At 34.4% G+C, this 26,772-nt stretch overlaps 1 protein-coding gene across 10 annotated transcripts in view; it reads left to right on the top strand.

Moving 5' to 3' along the window:
- Positions 1-26,772, top strand: part of CEP83 (centrosomal protein 83) — a 147,250-nt gene that overhangs the window by 71,314 nt on the left and 49,164 nt on the right. For 9 of the 10 annotated variants that reach the window (XR_013350759.1, XR_013350758.1, XR_013350757.1 and 6 more), the window contains 5 exons: positions 5,549-5,800; positions 8,326-8,457; positions 15,084-15,198; positions 16,818-16,962; positions 17,076-17,225. Coding sequence is in view for 1 of the 10 variants with exons in the window: in XM_077845834.1 (XP_077701960.1) it covers positions 5,549-5,800; positions 8,326-8,457; positions 15,084-15,198; positions 16,818-16,962; positions 17,076-17,225 (794 nt within the window). In the remaining 9 variants the exon portion in view is untranslated. The remainder of the gene's footprint in view (positions 1-5,548; positions 5,801-8,325; positions 8,458-15,083; positions 15,199-16,817; positions 16,963-17,075; positions 17,226-26,772) is intronic. The other variant, XR_013350760.1, reaches the window with a different exon arrangement.

Genomic DNA, 26,772 nt, shown 5'->3' with positions numbered 1-26,772 from the left:
TGAATATCAAAACAGGATAAAACGAAAGTAATCTACGCTAAGAAACATCATATTCAAACTTATAAAAACCATAGGGAAAAAAATCATTTTTTTCTCTTGAAAAAATCATTTTTCTTTCAAAAGATCTTGAAAGCAGTGAGAGAAATGATACCTAACTTAGAGAGGGTAAACATTTCCAAGACATTTCTCATCTGAACCCATAGAGGCCAGAAGGAAGTGCTGTGGTATTATCAAATGCTAACAGGAAAGAAGTATCAACTCCTAGTTATCCAGCAAAAATGTCCTTCAGGAATGAAGACTAAATTATAAATTAAGACATTCTTAGAATAGGGAAAACTAAGACAATCTGTTGCAGAATGTCTATGGGAAATTCTCTAAACAGAAAGAAAACAGTAAAAGAATGAACCTCAAAACATCAAGGAGGCTAAAAGAACACAGTAATCAAAATTGTCCATATATACAGTAGATAGTCCTTTCCTGAGTGAGTTTTCTGTATTTTGTTTGATGGTTAAAGGAAACATAATGCTGTCTGATGTGATTTTAAATGTATAAATCTGTAAAATGATGTGGTTTTAAATAGTGGAGGTAATTAAGACATTATAAACAAGGGCAAAAGGATATAAGGAGAGATAAAGTTTCTAACTCACTTGAATTGGTAAAATGAACCCTGTAGACGGTAATAAGGTATGTATATATAATGCCTGGAGCAACAACTAAGAAAGCTGTACAAAGATATAGATACAGACAAATATAGGTAAATCAAATAGAATCCTAAAAAAATGTTTAAGGAGCTCACAGGCAAGAAGAAAGGAAACAAACTTAGAACAAGAAATAGGAAAAGAAAACTTAAGCCATAACATACTCATAATAAAGGTAAAGAGTGTAAATATAACAAAAGAAATTTGCAGAGTTGATTTTGTCTTTAAAAAATTTATTTTTTGGAGAAAGAGAGTGAGTGGGGAGAGAGGCAGAGGAAGAGAGAGAATCCCAAACACGGGGCTGGATCTCACGACTCAGATCATGACCTGAGCCAAAATCAAGAGTTGCATGCTTAACTGACTGAGCCACCCAAGCACCCCTGCAGAGTTGATTTTAAAAATGAAAGACCCAACTGTATGTTGTCTTTGGGAAATTTCAAATATAACAGTATAGGCAGCGAAAGGACAGAAAAAGATATGTCTTGTAAATATTCAAATATTAGAAGAAGCAGACGTGACTATATTACTATCAGACAAAGTAGACTTGAGAGCAAAGAAAACTACCAGAGGTGAAGATTATGTAATAATGAAATAATAATGTCAGGAACGGACATTCATAATGCATGTAAACTAAACAGAACTGTAAAATATGTGAAGCAAAAATTGACAGAACTAAAGGAGAAATAGATGAATCCATAATTGTTGGAGATTTGGCACTCTTGTTTCAACAATTGATAGAAAAATTAGAAAAACAGAAAAGATCTAGAAAAACAGAAAAACAACACCATTAACCATCAGAATCTAATCAACATTTATAGAACATTCTACCCAACAACAGTACCTAAACACATTTTTTTCAAGTGGCCCCTGAATACATACCAAAACAGGGTATATCCTGGGCCATAAAATAAACCTCCACAAATTTATAAAAATTGAGATGATATAGAGTGAGTTCTCTAACCACAATAGAATCAAACTAGAAATCAATATCAGAAAGATAGGGAAATCCTCAAACAATTGGAAATGAAATGACACACACCAAGTAATTCACGAGTCAAAGAGGAAATTTCAATAAAAATATATTAATCAAAAAATAATTTTAAAAAACTCCATTAGCCTGGATAAAAATGTAATATGTTAAAATATTTGAGATACAGCTAAAGCAGTGCTGAGAGAAAATGTATAGCACTAAATGCATTCATTAGAAAAGAGGAGAAAAAGATCAAATTAATAATCTAAGCTCCTACCTTAAGAACCTAGAAAAAGAGGATCAAAATAAACCCAAAGTAAGTAGAGGGAAGGAAATAAGAAAAATAAGAGTAAAAATCAATGAAATTGAAAACAGAAAAACAATAGAGAAAATCAGTGAAGCAAAGAGCTTTTATTTGAAAGGATTAATAAAATTGACAAACCTCTAGCAAGACTTGCAAAAAAGAGGGAAGAAACAAATTACTTGTATCAAGAATGAAACCATATCACTCCAGATCTTGTAGACATCAAAAGGGTAATAAGGTAATCTGAAGAACAGCTCTACCCAAACAAATTTGATAAAAATAGATGAAATGGATCAAAAGGCAGATACTATTGCGTCTAACTACATATGAAATAAATAATGTGAATAGCCATATAACAATTAAGAAAACTAAATTCATATTAAAAAACTCACCAAAATTTTTTTTTTTTAATTAAAAACTCACCAAAAGAATGATGTCACTGGAGAATTCCATGAAGTGTTTAAAGTGGAATGAAAACCAGTTCTATACAATGTCTTCCAGAAAATAGAAGAGGAGCAATATTACCAGTTGAGGAAACAGGATAAAGAGTACACAGAAACACTTTAAATTATTTTTTACAATTGCATGTGAACCTACAATCATTGACAAAGTTTAATTAAAAAAATAGATAAGGGGACCTAGGTGACTCTGTTGAGTGTCTGACTCTTGGTTTCAGCTCAGATTGTGATCTCAGGGTTGTGAGTTGGAGCCCTACATCGGGCTTCATGCTCCGTGTGGAGTCTGCTTGAGATTCTCTCTCCCTCTCTTACTGTCCCTCTTGCTGTCTCTCTCTAAAATAAATAAATAAATCTTTAAAAAAAAGTAAAAAAGTAAAAGTAAGTTATTTTCTACAGAAGAACAAAGGTAAGAATGATGACAGACTTCCTTTTTGAAGTAATAAAAGCCCAAAGACAGTAGAGAAATATCTTTAAAATACTAAAGACAACAAAAACAACATCAAAAACTTAGGCTGTTTGATTCCAGAACCTGTGCTCTTAACCATTTCTCTATGCTGCATCATAAAGATGATAAACACAGAGATGGATGGAGTAATTACATACACCACTTTCTCCTTTTGTGTGCCTGGGGAGTTAGAATGGTACCACCATTCTTTGAAAAGATAGACAACAACTATTCCTAGTACTGGATCTGTTTCTTGTTTATAGTGTTTCCTTCAACAATTTTTTAAAAGTAAAATTGGTTAATACATCATGTTTCCTGTCAGGTAAGCTTATATTCTAGAAGAGAATAAAGTAAATGTAGAGGTAAGTGTAATACAGTCAAATTTGGATAAATGTCATAAAAGAAATTCAGACAAAGCCTTTGGGAAATTTAGAGAAAGGGTTTGAGAGAACAACAAATTATGGGTATCAAGGGAGATTGCATATGAATCTGATTGAGAGTGGAGGAAAAGGGAAGAGCTGAGGATGTGTCCAAGATCTGTGTCCTGATAACTGGTTCAAGAGCAGTGTCATAGTAGTGGTTAAATAGAAGTTCTTTGATAGCATAGGTTTTGTGATTATTTGCTTGTCTGCTAGGTTCTGTAGTATATCCTTACTACCTTAGTACAGTGCTGGATACATAATAGTCAATATTTGTTACACAATATTTGTTAAATAGAGAAATGAAAAGGCAGTAATCAGATATTATAGGAATAATTGGATAGCAAGCTCTAGTTTGGCAGTTAGAAGGGTGGCATCTAATCTTGATTATGCTCTTTGCCAGCTCTGACCATTGTTTCAGCTGTCACGCTGGCTGTCCCACAGATAGCTCTCAAACTACTGGAGAGAGCAATAATACAGGAAACATACTGGTCAAGAACATTAGCTGTCTGACCCTATATGTAAAATGAAGAGGACAAGAGAGATTATTGTTACTAAATGCAATTTTATTTCTAGAGCACTTAGCTAAGCACTTGGTCGATAGTACTCAGTAAAGGACAATATTGTCTGAACTTGAGTGACACGTGGACTCCTGACCTAGATGAGCAACCACACTTGGAATATAGCACATTAAAACTATGAGTTACCTCATGCAAAAAGTTAAATGGTATTTTAAAGATATCCAGCCTGAGACCTTCATTTTACCTAGTGCCAAAGTGAAAAAGTAACTTGGACAAAGTCACACAGCTATTTGAAGGAAAGAGAATATGGAGGGGAAAAAAGGTAGTCAGGGACCAAACCTGAGGGTAGTGCTTATATGTAAAGAGTGAGAGGAAAAATAGACACTAATTAGTTGAACTTGACACCGACTTTTATAGCTGCCTTCTATAGTAAATTTTATTTTCTGGAAAAAAATGATATTTGTCTGCTAGATTGATAGCGCTACCTACATTTCTCATTGACCTCTTCAGTTCAACATGGCTAAAACCAAATTGGAATCACTACATGTTAAAACTGAAAAAGGAGTTTTGAGGGCCTCCAGTCTAACCTCTCATTTTACAGATGAGGAAAACAGATTCTGCACTAAGGTGGAGATCTCACCCTTCTTAGATTCATTTATAGCAATTTGAGCCATCATTCATCTCTTGGGTCACACTTTTGCCTAGATTGCAGAGCATTACTTTAAGTCCTTTTGGCTTAGAGTGATCCTCCTAAGCTCATCCTGGTTAGTTGTTAAGACCAGTGATTTTTTATTTTTCTTCAAACAGCTGAATCTTTAAGTTGAATCCTATGAAGAAACCCCAAATATAAAAAGAGACTCAAAGAGGAGCTGCACTGGTTAGCAAAGACATGGGTAGTGGTGGTGGTTGGGGAGATCTGAAAAGGGAAAGGATGAGTTTTACTCTGATAATGTGGCCCTCTCATTCGTGGAGGTGAGGTTCCCTCCAGAGAATGCCTCTGAGGTTAGGAAGCAATTTGAAACTCAGATTTGGAGTCCTGTGGGATCTCGCAGTGATGGTTGGTATGAATGAGAAGATCACTTGTGTTTCTGTTCATCAGATTCCCCCGTTGACTTCCACATACCCTGGAGTACTGATTTTTAGTTCTTTCTTGAATCTGTGAAGTAAGAATGAGGCTATTAGTGCAACTAAGCCCTTAATAAACTCCCAGCTATCATTTAAAAACTCTCATCAGTCACATTTGTAGTTATTTACACAGACAAGCAGCTATTTTGTGAATTAAGTGGCTTGGAATAGTTAATTTTATTAGTATAGACATAGCCCAAGAATTATTGTCACATGAGGAAAAGCTTAGCAACAATCAGCATATTGATCTTGCATAAACCCCTATAATGTTCTGATGAACTGTAAAATACTTGACACATTTTTAAGTATTTTATAGTATTATTTGTAATTTTGAATTTCAGTTAGCAACTGGTGAAGCCCTGTTCTAGACGATATGGGGAGATAGAGTAAAATAGGCCAAGGTCCTTGCCCTCACATTTGAGTCATTCTGAGTGCAGAATGAAGAAGGTGACGTTTTAGGTTTTTTTCCTTTGTTCTTAATTTCACCACCTGAGCTTTCTTTTTCATATTGTGTATTTTAAATTTTTAGTTTACTGACTTGTAAAGCATATTCATGACTGAAAATTCAATAATTTAAGGTTCTGTGCTTTCTTTCAAATTATTACCAGATTGCAAGACTGGAGAAAGATAAAGAAGAAATACATAATCAGCTGCTTAGTGTTGATCCCACAAAAGACAGCAAACGAATGGAGCAACTTGTTCGAGAGAAAGTCCATTTGTCTCAGAAATTAAAAGGTTTAGAGGCTGAAGTAGCAGAATTAAGGGCTGAAAAAGAGAATTTTGGTGCTCAGGTAGAAAATGTCCAAAGAATTCAGGTGCGGCAGTTGGCTGAGATGCAGGCTACAGTCAGATCCCTGGAGGTAAGATTTTAATTGCTTCCCGGTAGAGTATGGCATGCTTTTTTAAAAGTGCAATTGACAAGCCTTTGATTTTTAGAGCATAAATGTATGCTTACCAATCTAATGCTGACGCATTTGTAGAGTCCCGAGAGTATATATTCTTTTTTGTAAAGAAGAAAGCTATTGATTCATAAGCAATAGCTGTGCTACCACATTTACAAAGGGATTATTATTCTTTGAGAGTCAAGACACCTAGTTGAAATGAATTAACCCTTGAAATGCCAGAAAGCAGAATATGCAAAATGTTCAGAATTTGAGTTGAGAGTTAAAGTCCTCTCAAACCAAAAAGAACAATTTTTTCCTAGGTAGTTATTTCCTTATATGGGATTCAAGATATTAAAATCATAAGCCCTGTTTAAACAAAAATACCATAATTTAATATCTTACAACAGCTTCTTTCTGGAGTAATACAATATACCTTGGTGTTAATGCATATGAGTCTTTAGTGAAATATTTCCCTGAGTTCATTAGAGGAAGATAAGACTTGGCAGAGGTAAGCTGTTACTCTTAGAGGTATTCTGTGAAAATTCTTGGTTTCTGTTGTTGGAGAGGAAAACTTTTTTTCTTCATCTTCTTAGGTTCAGTGTTTGGGGGTTGTGAATTAAACTCACAAAAGACAGATTAACGAGAAAATATAGATATTTGTTCAGGATTTAACAGAAAAATGTGGCTCCAAGTGGTAGTTAGAATTTGGGGCTTATATACCATCTTAAAAGGGAAAGGAGAGGGGGGAAAAGGGTACTTTTGGGAACACAGATGACTTTTAGGAAAGATAAATGAGCCCCTAGGAAAATAGATGGGGGATATGACCATTTTGTGACAATGTATAGGTGATTTCTTATCCTGGTACTGATTTCTCCCTTAATAGGAGTCAGTCTTCCTTGGCTATGAAACCCTAAGGGAGGGGAATTATAATTCTTTCTGGAGGCTCTGCTTTTCAGCAGCTAACAGGAGTTCAGGGAAAAACCTTTTCCTGTGTCTATTGATTATCAAATGCCTTCAGCTCAAAATAATTTTTATGTTGCAGTGACATATTCTGTATCCCTTCACCATCTTGTTTAGATGTGCTTACTCTTCCTAGTTCTCAGTGTCTAACATGTAGCAAATATATCCTTTTAATTGTTGGATTTATTTTGAGCAATCCAGAGTGTGTGTGTCTGTGTGTGTGTTTTAGAATAGTTGTGAGATGATTAGAGTTGTAGGGAAATTAGTGGGCGCCTAGCAAGATAGTGATTTTTTTTTTTAAGCCAACAAACTGGGTACAGAGAGCATATTGGTATGATTTGAAGAGTAGAAATCACCTTTTTATTTTTGGATGAAGTTTCTGACAGTATTTACCGGTTTCCTGAACTAAAGTTGTATCATTGGACCTTAGACATGAGGCACTTCAGAATGGTAGTGTTACGTGGCTACTCTTCCATCTTTAATGTATTTATAGTGACAGAATAAGTGGGATGATTGCAACTGAATACAGTGTATGATCTCGATGCAGTGCTTTTCATTGAGGTCATTCAGAGATGATGTTCAGGATGACTTGAGTGATTATGAAAGATGGGAGGTTCATTTGTGACATCTTCAAAAGAGCCTATAGTTTTATCATTTGTCAGATGAAATAAGCAACATTTCTTTCTTTGAGTTTTTTTTTTTTTGGCTATTGTTGTGCCCAAAGAGTATCATTTTATATGTGAGGAAAATAGCTTTTTCCTGAATTATTTGTTGAATATACTATTTAAGGAATATTTAAGAAATATAGGAAATGAGATCTTACAAAACTGTGAAGCTTATTCTTTAAATGTCATTTTAATTTTACCTGTTTTGAGGAGAAGTTTTTTTGAAGAGCCTTTAGTTTTCACTTTCTAATGGAAGTTAGAAATGAAACTATGTTACCAACCAGAAGTTTTCTTGACAAGTTACAGACTTAAGAATCTTTATATGATATGATGGGTTTAAGAGCTCTTGAGCTCTTTGTTCATCCTTCTAAAGGCTCCAGATTAGTTGAGGATTTTGAATTTTTAAATCTCATTTTTATTTTTTTAATCGCCCTTGATTTTCAGATTTTTAGTTCTCACTCACTACTACAAATGAACCATTTCTTCTACTTTGTAATGTACTTTTATATTTCTACATTCTGCATTGAAACCCCCAGAAATGTTTGTTTGAATTGTGCCAACAATAAGAGTAAATAGATATCAAGTGAGTGCATTAGATACTCTCTTTCATGAGAGGAGTGTGTGTGTTTTATTTTGTTGGTGGCTGTTGATAAATGTCATTTGTCCAGAGACTTTTGTTGCATATTTTCTGGAGTGAATATCTTTCATTTAAATTCTACCAATTATTTTGAGAAAACTCTTGTTGCTTTGATACATGTTAATATTGGTCAGGTTTTGAATAACTGGGGATAGTATGATTATACATATATTTTAAATAGTGCTTAATTTATTTTTATATAAAAATCATGAGTACATTTAAAATATTTTTTAATAAAGGCTGAAAAACAGTCAGCTAAACTACAGGCTGAACGCTTGGAAAAAGAGCTACAATCAAGCAGTGAACAAAATACTGTTCTAATCAGTAAATTGCATAAAGCTGAACGGGAAATAAATACGTTGACCAGTAACGTAAGTCATCTCATGTTTCTACTTCATCCTTTAGAATGCTTGATATGGCAGAATAACAAATTTTTTATTTGAATTGTTTACTTCTCTATATTGAAATCTTCTTTTATTCTGTCATTCTGCCTTCCAAATACGTATAGAATCTGACCAGTGTTTACCACGTTTACTGTGATTACTCTTATCTGAGCCATGGTTTCTCTAGACTCTTTTACAGTGGGCCCCTAACTACCTATTTAGAGCTCTGTGTGATTTGTCCTCTGCAGTCTTTCCAGAGCCATCACAGTCCAGTTTTTTCCCTCCTGTTCTCTTGGCTTCGGCCTTACTGGCCTTCTTCTCACTCTTACTTACTCCTGTCCTGGGGCCTTGGCACTTGCCTGCCTGACATGGTCTTCCTTCACATTCATGTAGTTTGCTTTCTCCCCTCTTTCAGATGTCACATTATCAGACAGGCCTTCTTGTCTTCACTTTGTAAAATACCATCTTCTTCCTGCCTCACTCTCTGTCTTCTTTATCTGCTTTGTTTTTCTCCATAGCTCTTTTTTTTTTTTTTTTTAAGATTTTACTTATTTATTCATGAGAGACACACAGAGAGAGAGGCAGAGATATAGGCAGAGGGAGAAGCAGACTCCTTGCAGAGAACTTGATGCGGGACTCGATCCCAGGACCCCAGAATCACACCCTGAGCCAAAGACAGATGCTCAACCACTAAGCCACCCAGGTACCCCTTCTCCATAGCTTTTAACACCATTTGATATACTTATATTTGTCTTATTTTTTTGTCTCCTTTTCTCTCCTACCCTCTTTTCCTTCAACCAACTATAAGCTTTATGAAGAAGGACATTGCTTTTATTACTCCTCACACTTCATCCCCTGGAACAGTATTGACACACAACAGGCACTTAATAAATATTTGTTAAATGAGTAAACTAATAATAGCAGCATGGTCTGCATTTACGTTACTTTAATTTTATTTTTTTAAAAAGATTTGTTTGTTTTAGACACTGAAAGAGCACGAGAGAGAGAAAGAGAGAGTTAAGGGGATGTGCAGGCAGAATCTCAGGCAGACTCCCTGATGAGTACACAGCACCATGTGGGGCTCAGTCCCAGGACCCCAAGATCATGATCTGAGCTGTCCACTTGACCAACTAAGCTATGCAAGTGCTCCTATGATGTTTTTAATATCATAAAAATTAAAAATAATTTTAATTTTTTAAAATTAAAATTTTGTTTGTACATCTTCTATATACTAAGTTTTCTCAGGAACTTACAGTTTTCCCCCTCATATGCTGTATATGTATAGATGAGGAATCTTGTAACCAGAAATAGGATAGCAATGATATAAGTGTTTTGTAGAAAACAGTGGTGAATAATAGTATCAGCTGTGGAGTCAGACAGACTAGATTCAAATTCTGTTTCTTTTCCTTACTAGCTGTGTGACCTTGAGCAAGTAGTGTTTTTCTTTATAATGTAAAACTAATATCTACCTTATAGAATATGGCAAAATTATATGCAATATTATGCATAAAGTCTAGTAGATAATCACCCAAATATTAACTATTATTAATGATATTACTTGGAGGCATCTTGGAAATAAGTTTGGTTTCTGAATCATGAAATCAGTTATTTTCCATCAAAACAGAGTTATGTAAAATTACCTTAAAAAACAAAATGGCTCCCAGACCAGAAGGAACTTACTGTAGCCTAGTAGAAATGAACTTATCTAGAGGAGTAATGTGTTTATCATAAATTCCTTGGTCACAGAGTTGCTTGAGAAAACTTAGGCAGTGATTATGACAGAGAGAAAATAGAGTTTTACTCAGTAGAATGTAAGTATTTTGGTCCCATTGAAGAGATCATTCTTATTGTGGAAGGAATACACCAGTCTGTTTTAAATGGTAGGCATGAAACTATTAATTCATTTTATTCCATTTGTTCTGATTGTATGAGCACCAGACAACTTTCTGTTATTTGACTTCCCATGTAATTTTGTCTACAGGGAGAGAATGCACCCTTGTTTTTCAGATATAGAGTGTTCTTTTTTCCATTAAAATATTTTTTTCACCATTTTTCTTACAGTTCTGATTTTATAGACCAATCTTTGTAAACTTTATTAATGTGAGTCCAGCCTTGAGAGTGATGATTTCTGTGTCGTCTGAAAGATCATAAACCATAATACTATATGCATTAGATGCCACCCTTGGGAGATAGTCTACCCAGCTTTTTCCATGCCAAACACATACTCTTTTATGTTTGCAGATTCTGTTTCTAATGGCATTTAAAATTTTTGTCTGAATTTTTATACCTTACAGTTGACAAAGTGGTTTTGTAGCCGGCATATCATTTAATGGCTGACACTAGAAAGAATAAGTGAAAATGAGGCAAGAAGATTTTTAATTGTTGAAATACTTTAATTCAGATGTCTTCTAGTTTAGCTTACAGGTTGAGACTAAGATGTATTTAGAAGTTAAAAACTGTTACTTTGGAGGAGGTAATGAAATACAATGGAAAAGTCCATAGGCTTTGAATTAGATAAATCTGTTTTTTGATCCTGACTCATTTTTATCTCACTCATTACCTGTGTAACTTCTGATTTGCTTAACTTTTTTTTTCTTAAGATTTTATTTATTTATTTATGAGAGACACAGAGAGGCAGAGACATAGGCAGAGGGAGAAGCAGGCTCCCTGTAGGAAGCCCGATGCGGAACTTGATTCCAGGACCCTGGGATCATGTCCTGAGCAGAAGGCAGATGTTCAACCACTGAGCCACTCAGGCATCCCTGATTTGTTTAACTTTTAAGTGAGAACATTGCCTATCTCTTACATGATTTTTCTAAGATTAAAAATGGTATTGAATACAGTAAATAGTAGCCTATGATTAAAATAATGACAGTTTTACACTAGTGATATCCTTAAATGAGAAAATGATACAACATAACAGAACTTTGAGCCTATTGACTAGTTCTATTCCTCACTGTATCAAAGAACTTTAGGCAAGTTTCCTCATAGATGAAATGAACAATGTTCTAGCTCATCTCTAGGAACTCATCTAGCCTCCTAAGATTATGTAAGTACTACTGTAAAATAAATTAATAATTTAGTTGCTTCCTAATTAGCTTAAGTAGATTATTTGTACATTCAATATTAAGAGATATATGTTGAGGTCCTACAATGATAGAGTATGCAAAGAAATAGAGTATACAAAGAAGTAAATTTGGGAATTTCTCTCATGCCTTTCTTCCAATTCTGATATTGCTAAGAGTTGTCCTATTTTAAAGACACACTTGGATTTTTTGCATATAAATGGCATATTAAAAACTACCCTTCAGCTTTAGACAAACCAAGTTTTTTTTTGAATCATGCATGTAAAAATATTTCATTGGAAAGATAAACTTTAAAGTGATTTTTCAAACGTGATTGTCACAGTTTTCTTTGCAACTCGAAATTTTCATCAATATTTTACAACTCTCTATATGTGCTGCCGAAGCGAGCACAATATTTTACAACTCTAGCAAATGGTTGTTTGCAATGCAAAGGAGCACCTGGGGTGTATTTGTCTAAGTTATTCAAATTTGTAAATGCTCCTCAGGTTTTTTAACAGAATTATGTCATTGTGACTCTAAGTGTCTTGGATTAAAAACTATTACCAAAGATAGCTTGAAAATGGTGACCTTAAAGATATTTCACATTCAATGAGATAAATTCTAGTTACCTCAGGAGGTGTTTGATCTTTAAAATTCCAATACAAATATGCAGTTTTAAGGAAATAATCCCACACGGTTATCCTTATTAGCTACATTAATGAGGTCATACCATCTCAGACCTTTGAAAAAGATCAGAATTTGAGAACTCTTCTTGGGAATTTGTGTCAAGAGCTTCTTGAGTAATAAGTTTTTTCCACTCTTTCTTGCTTAGTTATATTGTTTTCTTGCACGTCTATATGTATATGTGTAATTTAGCAGCTTCTGAACTCTTGTAAAATGCCTACTATTGCCATTTTTTATTATTCTTAAAGTTAGTAGTAAGTAGTACTTTCTAAATACTTGGTTTCTGTTATGTCAAAAGCATAAAGCAAACTGGCAACATGAAGGCCAGAATGGAAAATGCATTGTGATAAAAACAAAAGTAAAACAGAGTACCTCGGCCCAGGGGAGCTTCAAAAGACTCTGAATCTCTTGAAATTATTTTAACATTTTAACATTATACATTTTGTTTAGGAAAAGATCTCTAGTTTTCTAGGACTTTTGAGGCCTGATCACAAAGAAGGTGAAGAACCAGGGATCTACAGTCAGAAAAGTTTATTGTGACTAGTTGGGATTTGGTTCAGATGCCTACTGTTTGTTCTAGCTAAGTAATAAATATTCATGTAAGTTTTCATTTTTAATAAATAATTCCTTTACCAACATTTTATGAAGTTAACAATTACTATTAGTGTAAGTGCATTCATTATTTTAGGATGATAGAAGTGTGGTGCTAAAGGAACTGCAACTCTTATAGGTCCATAGATGAGTAAATTCGAATGCAGTGAGGACAAATACTTTGCTTGAGGATATACCACTGGTTTTATAATAAAAGTAGGCCTGATGACAGAATTTACTTGTTTGACTTCCTGTCTACTGTTCTTTCAGTTTCAATAATTATAGTTTAGTTGAAAAATATTTTTCTCAGGGTGAAATGAGTTAAGAAATAGGTTTGTATATATTTCATAGTTCTTATTGAACTGAAATGAATCCAGTTTTTCCAAAATAAGATGGCTGCAAATTTCCACCTCCTATTTAAAGAAGCTACGGTGTGGTTTGTTAATTAACTACTATGTCATTCTTAACCTTTTACAGCAGGTTATATAATAGCTTATGATTTCACTTGTTATAGAAATTGGATTTTCATTGTAGTTGTATTTCTTCAAAATTTTAAAAACATTTATAGTTTAAATTCTGTCCATGAAATTATAATGTAGTAAACCCAATTCATAGGAAGTTTAAATTGTGAAAATAGAATTTCTTAGTTGCTTTCATGTACTTAAACGTTGTTCTGTGAGACTTGCTTTCATAGAAAAGAACTTTAGAAATGTTTAAAACTGCAAGCCTGATGTCAGCACAAGGTATTCACTTTATGTAATGTCATTTAAAAATCTAGTTTTTTGGAAGCAAAGCACACATCTTAAGTGTAGTTGGTAGTACAAAGGCAGCATGGTGCTTGCTTTTCTGTTTTTTTTTTTTTTTTTTTTAAGTGAGGATTTTGACCAAACCATTCCATACAATGTTTTTAAGAACTTTTGTAGATGGAACCTCTTTTGGTAAGACACTTCTGTTTCTTGTCCTTCCCCTCTTTGGCTATAGGAGCTCTTTCTCATTTGTTTCTCCCATCTTCAGTTTTATAGATTTCTATTCCACTCAAAAGTGTATTATCCTTTACCCTCTTGTTCCTACCATCTTACATTTTACATATTTGACTTGTATATGTTTGTGGTTTTCTACTCTGATTTCATAGTTTTATGCATTAGTATGTCAGTACAGATTCATCTAATTTTTATGTCTGCATTGGTTAAATCATTATGGGATTAAGTATAGGACTAGCTTTAGAAGCATCTTCCCAAAGGGAAAGGATATGGAAAATATTAGAGAATGGTGTGGATGACTGGAGAGGGAAACCTTTCTTTTTTGCTTCTGTGACCCCCATCTCTTAAAACAGTGCTAGGGCATATAACAGGGGCTCAATAAATATTTATTGAATGAATGAATACTACTTATGAACTAGAATCATTCCACTTTCAAAAGGGATGTCTCAGAGAAAACTAAAATTTGGTATGTGATTGGTTAATTATATGGGAAATATTGACAGTTATTGCCAGTCACCCAGCAGTTTAAAAGAATCAGGTTTGGGCAGTAAAAGTTTAAATTAGATTTATGTTTTATACTCATTCTTCCCACTACCACCACACACACACACATACACACACACACACACACACCAAATTTAATTGATTCTTCCTTCTTGCCTGCTTTGTCAATCCTCTGCCTCTTAATTGGTGTCTTTACCTTCAGTTTCTTAATCTTAATTTGCAATTAGAGTTAATTTTCTGAAACACAGTTGATTCTGTCACCTTCAGTAGCTAATAGGATACACAGTCCTTTTGTACGGCATATAAAGTTTATTCCTTGCCACTCCACAGCTTTCATGCCTTCCTTTGCACTAACACATTGCTCATTGTTTTCCAAGCATACTGTGTGTGACATTATACCATTCTAACATTTTGTGTGCTGTTCCTTATACCTAGAATGGCTTCTTGTCACCAGCACTTTTTTTAAAGGGAGGTTTCAGGTTTTTTTTTTCTCTGAAGATGAGTCAGTCATTGACTATTGGACTTTAGGTATTTGCAGTTAAGCCTTTTAAGGCAAGATTAAGCCAGAGGACCCTAGCCAGATATTTGTAAAGAAATAATTCTGTGAGGAAAAGGTTGTTTTCTTGGTACCAAATACTGTTCCAGGCACTGAAGCACCTTCCCTCATGGAAGGTACTTACACTGTGTACTCTGCTACCAAAATGTTTTCTCATTTCTACTGATGTTTTGGGGTAAGCAGTTAGTTGCAAGAAAATGACCTATAGTAATTTCAATTTCTAATTATCAACAGGTGAAAGAACTTAAACATTCAAACAAACTAGAAATAACAGACATCAAACTGGAGGCAGCAAGAGCTAAGAGTGAGCTAGAAAGAGAAAGAAATAAGATTCAAAGTGAACTGGATGGTAATATATGATTTCCCATGCTTTTTACTATTATTTTTACATATAAAAATTATTAAAATATATCAAATTGAATTTTTATTTCCAGATTTTCAACCTGAGTTTTAATCTTAGAGCATATATGGATTATTTTTTATTTATGTTGAATGTTCATTTTCTGAGGTAGCTTTTAGAAAAACCAACCTTATGTTTGTCAGTTATTATTAATACATAAATGAAATTTTACAAATGGGATTCCATATTTCTGGGTTTATAGTTTTGTTTTTAAAGATTTTTAATTTATTTATTCATGAGAGACACACACAGAGAGAAAGGCTGAGACACAGGCAGAGGGAGAAGCAGGCTCCATGCGGAGGGAGCCTGACCTGGGACTCAATCCCAGGTCTCCAGGATCAGGCCCTGGGCTGAAGGTGGCGCTAAACCGCTGAGCCATCTGGGCTGCCCAGGTTTATAGTTTTGAATCTGTTTATCATGTGATTATTAGTCCCAGACCATTTTAAGTCTAAAGAATGTAAGGAAGATAGGTGAGTCCCAGGCCCAATTTTTATGTAGACACTAGGTTAGTTACTGAGCCTAGTTTATTTTATTTTATTTTTTTAAGATTTTATTTATTTATTTGACAGCACAAGCAGTGGGAGCAGTTGAGGGAGAGGGAGAGGAAGAAGCAAACTTCCCACTGAGCAGGGAGCCTGATGCAGGGCTCATGACCTAAGCTGAAAGTAGATGTTTCACTGACTGAGCCACCCAGGCGCCCCAAACTTAGTTTATTTTTAAGCTCCAGTTTAGTCTTAGAATGTCCTTCTCATTAAGATTCCTCAGAATTCTTTTATTTCTGACTTTTCTTAAAAGGTCTTTAAATAAGCTACCTTTGGTCTGTAACTGTCCTCAAGCTGATCTCTAGTTGAACTGGCCTCTGTAGTTTCCGTCAGAGCTTATGATAAATTAGTGTTTTCATCATTAATTTCTACTTGATGTTGATTTCGTGAATTTCTATAGTTAGGGAATAACTTTTCAAGGGACTTAAAGAGTTTGTGATCTTGCTCTGCATTGTTTTTTTTTTTAAGTTTTATGTTAGATATGAATTTATTTTATTTATTTCATCTGTAAAATACTTGCCATATCACTATAAAGAAAATCTATGAATTCATTGGATAAACTTGAAAGTTTCCAATTTATATTTCTATCAGAAATCTGACAGTTCTGCTAGAATGATAGGGTTTGAAGGATTCTGTGATTTTATTCACTTTCCTTCCAGCTAGCTTTATGATGATGCTGTCTATGGGGCTAGGGTTACAGAACCCTTTTAGAAGTGAAGTATATCTCTTTGGATATCACTTAGGTTGATATCCTCAGCTCTCAAGAGTCAAGTGAGTAAATGTATATAGTCTTTTATTAAAGCATTTGAATATGCATGTTAAATAAAATGACAGAATAGTTAACTTTGAGTTTTAGTCTGTTTCATTCTTAAAAGGTTTATCAATAACATAAAGATCTTTGAGAATATATATCCAGACTTTCTACACTCTTAGTTGTCTTACCAGTTTATGGATGCTTGCTGTTATGAATTTTCAGCTTAATAACATTGAATACAGCATATCTTTTTCCTTGAAAAAAAAAACTAGGATTACAGTCAGACAATGAAATTCTCAAGTCAGCTGTTGAACACCACAAAGCTCTCCTAGTAGAAAAAGATCGTGAATTAATACGTAAGGTACAAGCTGCCAAGGAAGAAGGTTATAAAAAACTTGTGGTATTACAAGATGAAAAGTAAGTACTTAATTACCTTATTTTGTGTTCAATCTCCTTGCAAATGAAAACATTTTGCTGTCTTATCATCCTCATTGTAGTTCTTATAACATAATTATCATCTGTTGTTTTAGGATAGAACTTGAGAACAGATTAGCGGATTTAGAGAAAATGAAAGTGGAACGTGATGTCTGGAGGCAATCTGAAAAGGAACAGTGTGAAGAGAAATTGCGGGCTTCACAGATGGCAGAAGAGTCGGCCAGAAGGGAACTTCAGAGTATTAGGTTATATATGTATATGTATATATATTTTAAACTTCATTTTGAAATAATTTCAGAGCTAACAAAACATTGTAAAAGTTATACAGAGAATTCCCATATGATCATCACCAAGATCTCTAAAGATTGACATCTTACATTAACCATATTACAATAATCAAAGCTAAGGTATTAACATTAATATAATCAGGAAATAAATACTGTTATCAAACCTATAGACTTTATTCAAATTTTACCAGTTGCCCTACTGATATCCTTTTTCTGGCCCAAGATCCAATCCACAATCACATGTTGTCTTCACTTGAAGAGTGCTGACCAGTTATTTTGTAGATTATCCCTCAATTTGAGTTTGTCTTAAATTCTTGATGATTAAATTCAGGTTATATATATTTTAGCAAAAATAACACCAAAGTCAGTGATGTGTCCTCAGTGCATTGTATTAGGAGGTATGTTATTTGTCCCCTTGACATTGCTGAGTGGTGACCTACAGCATTACTGCTTTGTAACATCTGTAGCAATACTGCTTTACAAAGTGGTTATGCTGTTTTTCATTCCTTGTAGCAATGTATGAGAGTTCCCCTATGACAGTTCCATTTGTTTCACACATCTTGACTGACACTTGTTATTGTCAGGTTTTTGAACTTCAGTAGATGTGTAGTAATATATCATTATGGTATTAATTTGATTTTCCCCAATGGCTAATGATGTTTAGTATCTTATAATGTGGTTTTTGGAAGTATTTTTCCAAATATTTTGTCCATATTTAAAACTGGGAAGTTATCTTCATACTGAGTTGTAACAGATCTTTATTTTGTATATAAGCCCTTTGTCAGATACGTGTTTAACAGATAGATTCTCCCAGTCTGTGGATTGCTTTATTTTAATTGTGTCTATTGAAAGTAAAATTTATTTTGATGAAGTCCATTTTATCATTTTTTTCTTTTCTAGTATGTGTTTTTTATGTGTTCTGTTTTTTTTTTTTTTTTTCAAAAACTTATTTAAGTGATCTTTATGCCCCACATGGGACTTGAAATTACCTCCCTTAGGTCAAGAGTTGCATGTTCTACTGATTGAGCCCTCCAGGCACCCCTCTTGAGTGTTCTGTTTAAACTTCGCCTAATCTTATGTCACAAAGATTTCTCTTTTGTTTCCTTCTAAAAGATTAATATTTTATTTCTTACACTTAGGTTTTATGATCCAATTCATGTAGTGTGAGAGGATAGTAGACATTTGTTTTTTATTTCCAATTAGGTATCCAATTGTTCCAGTATTATTTGTTGAAGACCGTCTTTTCCTCCCACTGAGTTATTTTGGTACCTTTGTTTTGAAAATCAGTTAACCATTTAAGTGTATCTGTTTCTGGACTCCCTCTTATTGCAGTGATCTTTTTGTCCATCTTGACTTGAATATCACACTGTCTTGACCACTGTGGCTTTATAGGAAGTTTGATGCAGGTAGTGCAAGTCCTGTCTACCTTGTTCTTTCTTGTAAAGATTGTTTTGGTTCTTCTGGGTACTTTGCCTTTCCACATAAATTTTAAAATCAGCCTGTCACCTTTTTCAAAAAGACTTGTTAGGATTTTGATTGGGATTGCTATGAATCTGTAGCTCTATTTGATGAGAGTTGTCATCTCAATATTGAGCCTATCCATTCCATGAATATGGTGTATCTTTTCATTTAATTAGGTCATCTTTATTTTTATTTATTTATTTATTTATTTTTATTTATTTATGATAGTCACAGAGAGAGAGAGAGAGAGAGAGAGAGAGGCAGAGACACAGGCAGAGGGAGAAGCAGGCTCCATGCACCGGGAGCCTGATGTGGGATTCGATCCTGGGTCTCCAGGATCGCGCCCTGGGCCAAAGGCAGGCGCCAAACCGCTGTGCCACCCAGGGATCCCTAATTAGGTCATCTTTAATTTCTGTTACCAGAGTTTTGTAGTTTTCATTGAATATATCATGCTTATCTTGTGTTATGTTTTATTTCTAGCATTTTTATGTGATTATAAATGGGAGTGGTTTTTAAAAAAAATTTTGCTTTCTAATTCATTGCTGGCATATGGAAATATAGTTAGTGGACTTTTATGTAATGACCTTGAAACCTGTGACCTTACTAAAGTCATTTTCTACTAGCTGCTTTGTAGATTTTTAGAGTTTTTCTAAGATCATGTTGTATGCCTTATGCTTTTAGTTTACTTTGTTCATTTTTTTTGTTATATTTTGAGTTGGGAATTTAACTGAACAAGTGTTCATTCTTCCATTTTTATTGGTCAAGTTTCTAGTATGAGATTTATCTCTAAGTATATAAAGTATATTCTGTAGTGTTTTAATTAAGCTGAAATTAATTGTGTTTGCTAGGGCTGTCATAATAAAGTACTACAGTCAGGATAGTTTAAACAGTAGAAATTTATTTTCTAATAGTCCTAGTTGCTAGAAGTTTGAGATCTCAAGATGTTGGTAGATTTAGTTTCTCCCAAGGCCTCTTTTGTTGGCTTAAAGATGGTTACTTCCTTGCTCTGCCTTCATACAGTCTTTCCTCTGTGTGGGTGTGTCTCTACTACCTTTCCCCTTTCCCTCTTATGAGAATGCCAGTTATACCAATTAGGACCTACCCAGATAGCCTCATTTAACCTTAGTTACCTCTTTAAAGTCCTGTCTCCAAATACAGTCACATTCTAAAGGACTGTGGTTGAGACTAACATGTGAATTATGGGGAGACACAGCTCAGTCCATAACAGGTTTTTCAGTTTCCAGGTAGGAGAGCTTTGTTTTTATTTTGTTAATTTCTAGTTTTATTTTTTTATTATTTTTAAAAGATTTTATTTATTCATGAGAGACACAGATAGAGAGAGGCAGAGACACAGGCAGAGGGAGAAGCAGGCTCCATGCAGGGAGCCCGATGTGGGACTCGATCCAGGGACTCTAGGATCATGCCCTGGGCTGAAGGCAGGTGCTCAACCGCTGAGCCACTCAGGGATCCCCAGTTTCTAGTTTTATTGCATTGTAATCAGAGAGTATTGTTTCTATTATTTCTACTTTATGGAATGCACTAATATCTTTTTGTGACCAACAAGAATTTAAAAAAAAAAATTTAAATCCTTTTAAAATATTTAAAATCCTTTTAAAATATTTAAAATTCTAAATAATTTTCCATGTTTTTAATTTATAGGTAACTATGAATTTTATAAGCTCATTGTAAGGGTGGGGCAGCCTCCTGAAACACAGAATACTATTAGAAAATAATTTTGTTATTTAGTCTATTGAGGAAGAAACCACTTTAATGAGGATAAGAGACTGGTATCTAATTAATAATTTAGGACAGGAGTAGGGTTAAGCAAGTAAGATACCAGGGTAAAAAATTAAGGAAGACACTCTTCTGTGTCAGTAATGAACATGCAGAAGCTCTAAAGTGAGTCTTAAATTTTACACTTCGCTTTGTACCTGTATTAATTACATCATTGTTTTTTGTTACTGCTACATAAGGATTAGAAAAGAAAGTATTCAATAAAAAGAGTAAGTCATGATGATGATGATGATGTTGTTTCTGTTAGTCCTTGCATTTCTTGTGGTTTTCTTCACAAAGATGGTTGTATTATTTGGCATATAGATAATTATAATGGTTACTTCTTAATTGTGAATTGTGGTTTTAGCACTTAAAAGGGCTTTTTTTTTTTGTCATTTAATGGCATTTGCTTGGATTCTGCATTGATATCATTACTCCTGTTTTCCGGTGTGCGTTTATTCATCCCCTTATTTTTAGTCTTTCTGAATCATTCTGTGTTTTAAAATGTGTCTTGTATGTGTAGCAAATAGTCGTGTCTTGCTGTGGAACCCTTTAGAGATATTTTTATTTTAATCTATGAGTTAAGTTCATTTATATGGAGTAAGCCCATACCCACTGTGTGGGCATTTTGTCTTCTACTTATGGAAAGAAGGTGGTTTTGTGTGGCTTTATTTGTTCTCTTTGCTTTTCCGTATTATTTTGCAGGACATATGGATAGCACAGAATTGGACATCTGCTTTTATCTTCAGCTACCTGGAAGTCCCTGTGTCTGCTTTTTAAATTTCTAAAATCTTAAATGACTTCATAATTCCATAGATTAAGGTTGAGAGGTTTTAAAAATCATGTTAATTAAGGTATATGTTTTGGGACAAGGTTTGTTTTTTAATTAAATTTTAAATTCTAGTATAGTTAGCATACAGTTTTATTATATTAATCTCATTACTCAGGAAAAAATTACCTCGGCAGAGAGATAGGTATTGTTTACTCATGTCAGTTTTTATGAACAATTAATTTAAATGTTGACTGCTACAATTCTAGAATCATAAATCTGTAATGGATTTTGAGATCCAGTTTTGTCTTCCTTTTTGCTTTTAGGTGAGTACATTTTTTTTAACTGTTCTAGATGCATAAAGTTTTTGTTTGTTTTATTTCTCCTTGACAGTTTCTAGATAGGAGAGAGACACTCTCCTCAAAAAAACCACTCTAATGTTTTATCCCATTATGGTCCCACAGTTTAGCCAGTTAGGATCTTTTCTGTGAGAATTAACCCTGTTTCTCCTGGTTTGGTTTGGCTTCTCTTTACATAGTGATAGATGTTAAGCAAACTGTTGTTACTTGAGACAATAATGAATGTGGCCCTTAGGGAGTTGTTTTGCTATATAAAACAGCATCCATTTCTTTGGCTTTTCTTTAACGGAAATCATTTTCTGTTCCATTAGTCACTTTGATAATTTTTTTAATCTCTTCACTTTCTCTAGATCATTTATAATGTATAATTGACCCCAACTCATTTTAAAATATGGATGTAGTAACCAACATAAAATATAGCAGAACAAGTAATTTACAAAATTTATATATATTTTTTCAGTGGTCTACAATTGTTTTTCAAACATGGCAGTTCCGATTTTCTGATTTATAAATCTAACTACATAAACCAGGTCTATTTTGGTCACTTAATAAACTAATCATAATTGCAGCTTGTCTTATTTAAAATTTCTAATAGGTCAGCAAGAGACTACTTATAGAGAAAAAGGTCTTGCTTAAGGAACCGAAAAGTCTAAATCATATAAACCAGAAGTATTCATTTATTTACACACAAATATCTGTGATAAGTAGGATTAATCACTGCTTTGGCAGATGGTTTAAATTATTAATTACATACCAGTTTCATGTCCTATTAAAGTGGTTACTTCTTCACTAGACTAAATAACAAAATTATTATTTCAATAGTATTCTGTATTTCAGAAGGCTGCCCCACTCCACAATGAGTTTATAAAACTCCATTTCCTGCAAATTAAAAACATGGAAAAATTATTTAAAATCTTAAAATATTTGTAAAAGAATTGTATTTATTTATTTTTAAAGATTTTTATTTATTTATTTATTCATGAGAGACACACAGAGAGAGAGGCAGAGACACAGGCAGGGAGAAGCAGGCTTCTCACAGGAAGCCCGATGTGGGACTCGATCCTGGGACCGGGGTCACACCCTGAGCCAAAGGCAGACGATCAACCATTGAGCCACCTATGTGTCCCTTAAAAATAATTTTAAATAAGAAAGTGTTTAGTCAACTTTTGGTTATGACAGTAATGCACCTCCAACTAACTCAAGTGAAGAAAAGAGTCTTGACAGACGTAAATTGTGGAAAGGACAGGGACTATACTCTACTGGTCTCATAGACACCTGGATCTAGAAACCTACCTTCCTTTCATCTCTCTCCTCTCTTCTACGTCTTAGGTCTGTTTCTTTCTTACTGCATTTTCTTTGAAGGCAAGACTTTATTTTTGAGATCAAAGAAGATAGGAGTCTTACTTGATGTAAATCAGAAAAATCTAGAAAAGATGTTGGGCCTGGTGTATGCCCATCTCTAGGTCCATTACTATGGCCAGGGGGATAGGGTATTCTGACTTAGCCTAGGTTTTATGCCTATTTCAGAGTGGTGGGAATGGAGGAAGTACAGTTTGTTATCAGAAGTGAGAGGAGACATGTTGGGGAAATAGCAATTACTAGCTCAAGGAAAGGGAATTTGATCATTTGAAGTAATCCTATAGGGAATCCCGTATTTTTTGCATTGCTTAAAAGTCAGAGTTCTATTTTCCATCTATGGCTTTCTAATTTTTTCAAAAACATTGAAAAAAATTTATCTGTTTAATTACCTCCTTTCTATTTATATTTCATCTTTATATATTTTTAAGATATTATTTATTTATTCATGGGAGAGAGAGAGAGAGGCAAAGACACAGGCAGAGGGAGAAGTAGGCTCCCTACAGGAAGCCCAATGTGGAATTTGATTCCAGGACCCTGGGATCACTACCTGAGCCAAAGGCAGACACTCAACCACTGAGCCACCCAGGTGCCCCCTATATTTCATCTTTAGATGAATTATCTGTTGTATATCATCTTAGTGGGGAGGAGGGGACTTCTCCTTGGCCAGTTGGACAAGTTCTGTTCCAGATTTTGAGCTGCAAAGGAAATAATAGAATTTGTGGCAACATTTGAAGGACCAGATGGTTCTTGTGTTATGTCCTTGCTGGTGATTCTGGTCATTTTAGCCTAATTGTGGCTCTCTAGTTTCCTGTAGATTTAGTGAGTTTCATACTTACCCAGCAAAGACTCTTTTTGCTTATAATGGCAAGAGTAAGAATGTGGGTGTCTGATACTTTATTACTAGTCACATAGAGCTGTTTAAATCAAACTTTAATTAAAATTTTTAAAAAGTAAAAATCTAGTTCTTCAGTGGCACTCTATGAAATGTATGATCACCATATGTAGCTAGCTAGTGGCTATCATATTCAGTGGTACAAATTATAGAACACGTCCAAATCATTAAAAAAAAAAATAAAATAGTGCCATTGGACTGTAAATTCTTTAAGGGTAGGAATTCTGTTTTTGTTATTCTCCGGTATATGTGTAACACTTGGGACTAGGCTTAGCATTTGTAGATAGTAAATATTTGTTGAATGTTGAAATGACACACATGAGCTGCGTGCCACAGAAAACCTAGGCAATAATCATAATTAGCTGCCTATACTTTGAAGAGAACTTGGAATGACTCCATCTCACTGTTTCTCCTGTGGTTTCTGTTTAAACTTTTCTATAGCTCCATTCTATGTTGTATCTTGGACCTCTGGTCTACCATTTAAAAATATAAAGTACTTGATCTCATAGTTTCTCACTTGGCAGCTTATTCATCCTTCACCTCTTGATTTCTCCTCACCACTAACCCATTAAACCTGTCTTTTCAGCAGTTTTTGCTGTAGTCTCCGAAGTCTCTATTCCGTTATTGATAATTTTTTTTCCCATCTCTACATTTTTGAAAAATACACCCTCACTGAACCCTGACTGTTCTGGCAACCCTTTTAATTGGAATTATTGTTCCTTTCTCTCTCCTGCAATGCAACTAGGGACCAAGAAGGAAATCTGTTTGTGAACCCCACTTTTGCTTCTGTACAGTCATTTGACTAACTTGGGTTAAAATGGTTTTGCTTTTGATATTCATTGTATCCATCTTATTCCTAATTCCTTCTCTGTCAATGACTAACCTACAACATGTTCCCTGACAGTCGCTGAAGACCTTAACTTCTGGCTCAATTTGTTTTTATTTTCTATCCTTTGTCATTGTTCTTTGTGACTACACCATTCATATTGTTGACCCATCTAACACCTTAGCCTTACAGTTTATCCTCTTTCGGTATTATTTATCTTCATTCTACTTTAGCAGCCCCTACACTTAGCCATATCTTGGACTTTGTCATCCCTTAGAATTGATCACTTCAAAGACATATTTTTTTTTCTCTTACCCACTTCAGTTTCACTGAAGACACTGAAACTTGATACTCAAATTGGTATTGATACTAGTTCTTATGCTTTTTTTCTTCTTCTAGTCTGTTAGCCTGGCTCCCTTGCTTCCCATTCAGCTTGGAATCTATTTGTCCATTATTCGACATGCTCTCAATTGTATCTGAGCAAAAGCTCCTGGATGTAATTTCTATATCCTCATCCATTCTCTCCTCCTTTTCTATTTTAATGAAGATATTTATTCTCCCTTTACTTCTCAGGAGTTCTGAATCCCATCCCTTTTGTTTCCTCTAGAGTCTTGCTTCATTATCTATTTCTTTATCTGTGTCTAATTTCTTTACCTCAGACTCTTACTTTACCTTCAAGGTCTAGCTCAAATTGCATTTCTCTTAGGTAGCCTTTACTAATACTCCCCCTTTTTATAGAGAGAGAGAGGGAGAGAGAGAGACAGAGAGACAGACAGAGAGAGAGAGAGACAGAGAGAGAGAGAGAGGAGTGGGGGACAGGGACAGAATCTTAAGCAGGCTCCATGCATGGCATGGAGCCCTACATGGGGCTCAGTCTCATAACCCTCAGATCATGACTTGAGCTGAAATCGAGAGTCGGAGGCTTAACCAATTGAGCTACCCAGACGCCCCTGCCTTTACTGATATCCTAATGAAAGTTAATTGCACTTTCTTCTGTACTTTTTAGTTCTACTTTAAGACTTGCTTTGTTTTGATTTGTTGTGACTTACCTTAAATATTCAAAACCTTCTCATCAAAAGATACTTTATTCCTAAGTGTAGCATTGCCTTTTGAAATAATTTGTTCTAAACCCTTTTGTTACTGAGATTAAGACCATTGAATTTATTCCTAAATCCTAATCAGCTCTATAAATTTTTTTTTTTTAGATTTTATTTATTTATTCATGAGAGACACAGAGACAGGTAGAGACATAGGTAGAGGAAGAAGCAGGCTTCCTGCGGGGAGCCTGATGTAGGGTACAATCCCAGGACTCTGGGATTATGACCTGAGCCAAAGGCAGACGCTCAACCACTGAGCCACCCAGGTGTCTCAGCTCTATTAATTTTTATTTATGTTAAATTCCATATCTCTTACAATCCTAACTGTAATGATCTCATATCATGGACTAATTTTCTTTTTAAAAAACTCATATTAGTTGTAGATTCTGACCCTACATTGCTTTGTGAACTGAAGAAAACTTTGTATGTCATCTTTTATAGTCTACCATAATTGTGTTCTTACTCCTTTCATATTTTAATGAAAATCAAACACTTTATCATTGGTTTCTTTTGCTTTAGTGTTTGTAGGGAATTGTTTCCTTTCTTACCTACATCATTTATTTAGAAAGAATTGAGGCCACATTGTTTTCTTAACAAGATCTTGTCTCTTACTGACTTACCAGGTATATCCAAAGTCCTGGCCAGAGCTAAGATTTACCTAGGGCCTAACTTTCTAGCTCTGGACCTAAGCTGGGACCCACAGTGTTTTCTCCTCTGTTTCTATTGTCATGATTTTGTAGACAGAATCCTTTATTAACTCCATAATCTAAAAGCACCAAGTTAATAACATCTATAAACATTTAAGGGTGAAATGCACAGGAAGTTTGAGAGAGTATTAATGTAGCTGGAATTATAAAAGTATGACTATACTGTTAAAGGAGCGAAGTAAGAGCAAAACTGACCCTTTTCCTTCAGATCTATTGTTTCTGGCATTCATAGGTAAATATCTCCGGAAGCATTGGGTCTTAA

This window comes from Canis aureus, chromosome 13 (assembly GCF_053574225.1).
Source record: "Canis aureus isolate CA01 chromosome 13, VMU_Caureus_v.1.0, whole genome shotgun sequence".
In the NCBI taxonomy this organism is placed as follows: domain Eukaryota; kingdom Metazoa; phylum Chordata; class Mammalia; order Carnivora; family Canidae; genus Canis; species Canis aureus.
This window is presented reverse-complemented; position numbering and strand designations above follow the sequence as displayed.